Genomic DNA, 5,913 nt, shown 5'->3' with positions numbered 1-5,913 from the left:
ACAATCAAACAGCAGGATTAAGACTTAAAAATCAATAAACAAGGAAGGCCTTGAGGAGGTATTCATGGGCTGGACTAATGATTGAGGTTATCTAACTTGGTCAACAAATCTCAAGCAAACTTTGAGCTAATCTCTAGACATATAAATCTAAGACAAGTTTAATCCACTCTCATGGCAAGAAACAATCAAACTCATGCATCTCTAGACTTGTTCTCACAAAGAAAAGAATCTACACAAGCAGGCATTTAGCAATATGTCTCATACCAAACAAGACCTCTAATCTCTTAGCAAGCCTAATGGTAAGCTCTAGATCTAGCCTTATCTATGCTCCTTAAACATTGTTGTGATGCTAAGATGCTTGAAATCAAAACTTCTCAGTTCAGGATTAGCATTAAGAACATCTACCCTAGAAGAGATTCTACCACAATCAAGCTTGACCAAAGCAAACAAACCTCAAACATAGCCCATCCTAACCCATCCTCAAGATCCTAAGCTACTACTCACAAGAACACATGATGAACATCAAAATCATAAACCCAGAAAAACTCGAAACTTGCATCAAATAAAAGATAAGACAGAGATCTACAATAATGAAAAAGGAATCAAACTCAAATTCTCAATATATTGAAAGTTATGGAACCAACAATTTTGAGAGATTCTTTGTTCTTCCTCTAAAACAAGTACAAGATCTAAGAAAAATAAAAGTGCAAAAGGAATAATTCCCAAAAGGGTAAAAACTAGGTTTCTGACTATTCTAAAAAGCTGCACTCTTTGGTGGCTGCAGGTACAAGGCTTTATATAGGAGAGGAGGTGGAAGCCCAAAAAATACTAAAAGACAAAATAGTCAACGGCTCGGTCAACTCGACCATGTGGTCGGTCGAGTGGCTGGTCGAGTTAGCTTTTCTTCTGCTTCCTCCACTCGGTCGAGTCCTCCTCTGCACACGGTCGAGTGTCTGGTCGAGTGTGGGGTCGAGTTGGACTCTGGACCTTGGTTCTTCAGCCTTAACTCTCTTGCTTTCGCTTCATGATTGCCTCACTTCTCCTCAGCATTGCTTCCATGCTCCTTAAGCTCCAAAATCACCTGATTATGCATGAAAAGATGCAAATGCAATGCAACTAAACTCTAATGCATGATTAGTCCTAAAGCTATGCAATAATGGTAAAAATGGATAGCAAAAGATGCAAAAGATGTGAATAAACTAATGGAAAACTTGGTAAAATATATGAACATCAAAAGGAATTTATGACAGAACGTGTAACAGAGACACTGGAAAATCCTACACAAAATGGCCTGGCAAAACTTCTAAAATGAGTAAAATTAGAGGAAAATATATAAAATGGTTATATTTGTAAATTCCATTAAATATAGAGATTGATACCGTAACCGATAGTCATTTTGATCTCTTTAAGCACAAATGGGCAAGACTTAAAAGATTGGTAATTTTAACATGAAAAACTTAAAATCTTGGTCTCGGCGGGGCTCGAACCCGCGACCTTCGGCTCATAAGACCAACGCTCTAACCAACTGAGCTACGAGACCAGATGTTTTATGTTTTGTATTTAAAATTTTCTTTTACGCCCTAAAGAAAAACAAGATAAATGAATACATTATTTGTGTTATGAAATAAGTGTGATTATCCATCACAAGACACATGGCATTACACTTGTCTATGTAATGTTTGAAGTGTTAACATTTGTCACTACATCTCTCCACTTGTCATTACTAAAACTAAAGGGTAGTGACTCATGTGTTTTGTTGTGTCCTATAAATAAGGGGTTGTGTAAGAGTGTAAAAAATATATAGTTTTTGTCTTTGATCAAAAGAAAAAGACTTCCCAATCTCTCTCTCTCGTCCCTACATCACTCTCTCTCTCTTGATTATTTCTTGTTCATTTCATAAAATATTACAAACACATATAAATGTATTTGTAGTTATAATTCACAACAATTTGTACTACTTTAGAGGACAACGTAGTGGATACTTGATCGTATTGGTCAACACTTGGTCTTTGGAGTGGATGGATTATTATGGTTAGTGAGCTAATTTGCTTTCAATGGTTGCCAAGTGACTTTAGTAGAGTAGAGTCTGAAGAGCTCATGCAATAATACTGTACACAACAATATATTATTTTGATGTAGGAGCTCCAAATACAAACCAAGTTTCCATGTACAAACAATCCTCTATGCTCTACTCATCATCTCAATTCAAAACGAGTAAAAAATAACACAAAATCCAAAAGAACAAGTTCAAAGAATAGATCATAATCATGAAGCGCATTGAAAGCTTACGCAGATTGATAAATTACTCAGATTACTGTCTCTTGCTCTGTGATCTTGAAACTGGAGTACTCATGTCAGTGTCTGAGTTTATCTCCATACTCCCCTCCCGCGTTCTAGGACGCCTTCGGTCCTGAAAGAAACATAATTCCAGTTATAACCAACATCTATTATGGTCTATGTTCGAATAAATCACATGTTAGTACACTAACCTCTCTTGGAATGGGATATTCTTCAGACTCAAGCATACGTACAACTTGGCTCATTTTCGGCCGCTTGTCCGAATCTGGATCAACGCATCTTAGAGCCGTCAAAAGGGCTCGTTTTAAGGATCTTGTAGGCGGCTTAACCTCTATGTTTGGATCCACTACTTCTTCTGATCGCCTTGTTCCAACCATCATCTTCAACCAGTCCACTAGGTTCACCTACAATACCCTGGTGTTGGTTCACTCTGAAACTTATTAAACCAAATGAAAATAGTTTATTACCTCATGAGCAGGACGGCCATAATCCACAGGGTCTCGTCCTGTGATTGCTTCTAAGAGAACAACACCGAAGCTGTAGACATCACTCTTCTCATTTAACAGCCCTGTGTTTGCATACTCAGGAGCAACGTACCTATAAAACGTCCACAAAAAGCATTTAGGGTTGATATTAAAGAATTCTTGATTGATTGCTTTAAATGTTTATAAGCCTCTCACCCAAATGTTCCCATCACCCGAGTTGTCACATGACTTTTCCCAGCGCCAAGTAACTTGGCAAGGCCAAAATCTGAAATCTTTGCATTGAACTCGTCATTGATCAGTATGTTGCTTGACTTGATGTCTCTATGCACTACCTTTGGCTCTATTGCTTCATGTAGATATGCAAGACTATACAGAGGATATATCATTGATCAGTATACTAGAAGAAGAAATTTCATAACAGATTAAACGATTGATCTTGCTTGCTTACGCTTTCGATGTGCCAATGAGAACCTTCATCCTAGCTTCCCAAGTTAGGTATCCATGCTGTCTCATTCCTCCGTGAAGCCATTGTTCTAAGTTTCCATTGTTCACGTACTCATAAACCAATATCCTAATAACAATCTCCACTGATCTTAGTAAGTAAACTCACATATTTGGCTTCTTTCCCCAAAGTTTAGAAAAATATTCACCTACCTGTGTGTGCCTTCAATGCAGTAACCAAGAAGCCGGACCAAGTTCTTGTGCCGCACATGACCAATAGCATCAACCTCGACTCGAAACTCTTTTTGAGCTTGTCCCCTACAAAACTAATCAATCAAACTAAACCCAAAACGACAAAAAAATGTTAAAAAGAAATTGAAATTCTTGTAACAATGATCACTCACAACTGGTTAAAAATCTTTTTAACTGCAACAAGAGTTCTATTGAGCAACACTCCTCTGTAGACAACACCGTAACCCCCTTCACCAATCACATTCTCCTTTGAGAATCTGTTAGTTGCTATTTCAAGATCTCTCAGTGTAAACCAATGTCCCCAGCCAAGGTGTGACTCTGGCAAACCAGACAATGGAGATGGAGTTGCAACGTTATACAATGATGAAGAAGCCGACTCAGAATGTTTATCTATGATCTCTAAATGATGAAACGAGCCTGACCGGCCACTACTACTTCTCTTCTTCCCCATATCCAAATGAACCATTACTTTCTCTGCGTCTTTGTTATTTTTGTCCTGAATAGTGAGAAGAATGCCTTCACCAGGAGCAAAGTTACTTGCTGAGACATGCTCAACTCTCACTTCTCTGATTTCCTTGGACACCGTAGGAGTTTGGATGACGGGAAGACCGGTTTTCGATTTTCTTGATTTCTTTTTCGAAGTGAGACAAAACGAAAGAACCGAGAGGATGGTTATGATCAGCAACGCAACAGCTATCCCTATTACTTCCCAAACCTTAAGTCCAAAGACAGGGCTCTCTCTAGATAGCTGGCTTTTCAAGTCACCTCCCATATTTTTCCTAACCTTTACATAAATTTCCAAAATAATAAACACAGTCTAAGTCTATACATGGAAATGCTATGAGATTAATGAAGAGAGTCTTCAAGTTTGTGTTTGTGGTCCAGTGTTTATCCACATTGAAATTTACTCACAGAGAGACAAAATATTCCCAGGAAAACACACAAAAGGACAAACAGAAGTAGCTAAACTCAAGTACATATTAAAGAACACGAACAATAATGTTGGTCTTAAATAAATATAAACAGACAACACATACAGAGTAAGTACTAAAGCAGATAAGAATTTAATGTTAAATTACCTGATCTTGATATTTCAGATCTTATAAGAATTAACACCCATTTACTAATCTTGAAGAAGAAAGAATTCCAGATCCTAGAACCAAAGGCATAATCCAGCTTTGAGAAAAGAAAGAAAACACTTAGAAAAAAATCAGGAGAAAAACGGTAAAGAAGCAAATCCAAGAAGCAAGAAATAAAGAAAATGAACAGCTCAGACAAAGAGACAAGACCTTTCTTTGGCCCTCTTCTGAAGGCAAGTGTCAATGTGGAAGGAGGATAACGAAAGGGCTGTGGAGATCTAAGCTTGTAAAGAGCTGTCATGTAACTACAACAACTACACTAAAACTGTATATCCAAATAAAAACTCTGGGCCAGCCAGTGAATAGAGACAATTGAAACGAATATATTAAGTTTGGGGGTTTAATATGAAGAAGAGGAGAAAATAAAACAAAGAAAATATTTTTAAAATAGGAGAAAACTTTGAAATGTGGGCAGTGAGAGATCTGGTGGAAGGTAATAAGAGAAGAAGAGGAGATGGAGGTATCAAGTGGTAGGTAGTGAAAGTTCTTTAATGTTTTTATTTGTTTTCTTTAAATTTTTATGGTGAGAGACAATAGGGAGAGAGATGTTTTGCCTTGCATTGCAATTACATTATACAGAACATCATGGGAATGTGTAAGGTCCAACATGTGAGGGTGATGAATGATGAATGATGATGTTTTTAGTTACCGGAAATAAGTAACTGTCATGTTTATTGCATTACATGGCAAAGAAAAAAAAAAAAAAAACATAACAGCAGAATAAAGTGTAGTGAATGATTAGTAAACACGAGCTTTAAATAGGAAATTACAATAGTACTAGATTAGTACCCGTGCTATAGCACGGGTTAAATTTTATTTTATACGACAAATTTAAATATTTTTATTTGATATATTTTTTAGCATTAAACAATATCATCATATAACCTTGATATTTTACATTTAAACCGAATTTTAAGTTTATCTTATTTTATCATAAAACTAACTACATTTTAATTGGTGAATAATAATAGAATATGTAAATAAGATATGCATTTGTTTCTGAGGAAAGAAGTACATATAACTTTAAATTGTGATATTACAAATAATAACTTTTAGATATGATATTTATTAAAATGGCAAAATGTAAACCCTATAAATTCTGATTACCAGTGAAGTGACCTTAATGCAGTGGCAGAAGGTAAGTCCATTTGTAGAAGGCACTATAACACTTGGGATCAAGTCCCGGCTCCTACGAATGTAGGAATTTGGCTAATAAGCTGGCCAGTTGTGACCCAATGTTTGAAAAAAAAAAAAAATCTTGATTACCAAGCGAACCCTATAAATCTCGATTATCAAGC

General features: G+C 36.4%; 1 protein-coding gene and 1 non-coding gene across 6 annotated transcripts; both read right to left on the bottom strand.

Annotated features, from left to right (window-relative positions):
• Positions 1-1,466: 1,466 nt before the first annotated feature.
• Positions 1,467-1,540, bottom strand: TRNAI-UAU (transfer RNA isoleucine (anticodon UAU)). Its single transcript has one exon. It is a non-coding gene; the product is annotated as a tRNA-Ile (tRNA).
• A 563-nt stretch (positions 1,541-2,103) lies between these two features.
• On the bottom strand, positions 2,104-5,344 carry LOC104787433 (putative receptor-like protein kinase At5g18500). 5 transcript variants are annotated; one of them, XM_010513015.3, is made up of 9 exons: positions 4,766-5,344; positions 4,556-4,629; positions 3,629-4,260; positions 3,438-3,542; positions 3,232-3,354; positions 2,979-3,149; positions 2,766-2,895; positions 2,490-2,702; positions 2,104-2,410 (listed from the first exon to the last, which is right to left on the bottom strand). In XM_010513015.3, exons 3-9 carry the CDS (start codon positions 4,246-4,248, stop codon positions 2,312-2,314), a joined length of 1,461 nt encoding a protein of 486 aa, XP_010511317.1. In that variant the 5' UTR covers positions 4,249-4,260; positions 4,556-4,629; positions 4,766-5,344; the 3' UTR covers positions 2,104-2,311. The 5 variants fall into 5 exon arrangements, with proteins under 5 accessions (XP_010511317.1, XP_010511316.1, XP_010511318.1 ...); XM_010513014.3 differs by having other exon boundaries at positions 4,556-4,652; positions 4,766-5,242; XM_010513016.3 differs by having other exon boundaries at positions 3,629-4,255; positions 4,556-4,652; positions 4,766-5,077.
• Positions 5,345-5,913: the final 569 nt, after the last annotated feature.

Source organism: Camelina sativa, chromosome 5, assembly GCF_030686135.1.
Source record: "Camelina sativa cultivar CO46 ecotype springtype chromosome 5, ASM3068613v1".
NCBI classification, from domain to species: domain Eukaryota; kingdom Viridiplantae; phylum Streptophyta; class Magnoliopsida; order Brassicales; family Brassicaceae; genus Camelina; species Camelina sativa.
The sequence above is the reverse complement of the archived record's forward strand: the minus strand, read 5'-3'. Positions and strand labels throughout refer to the sequence as shown.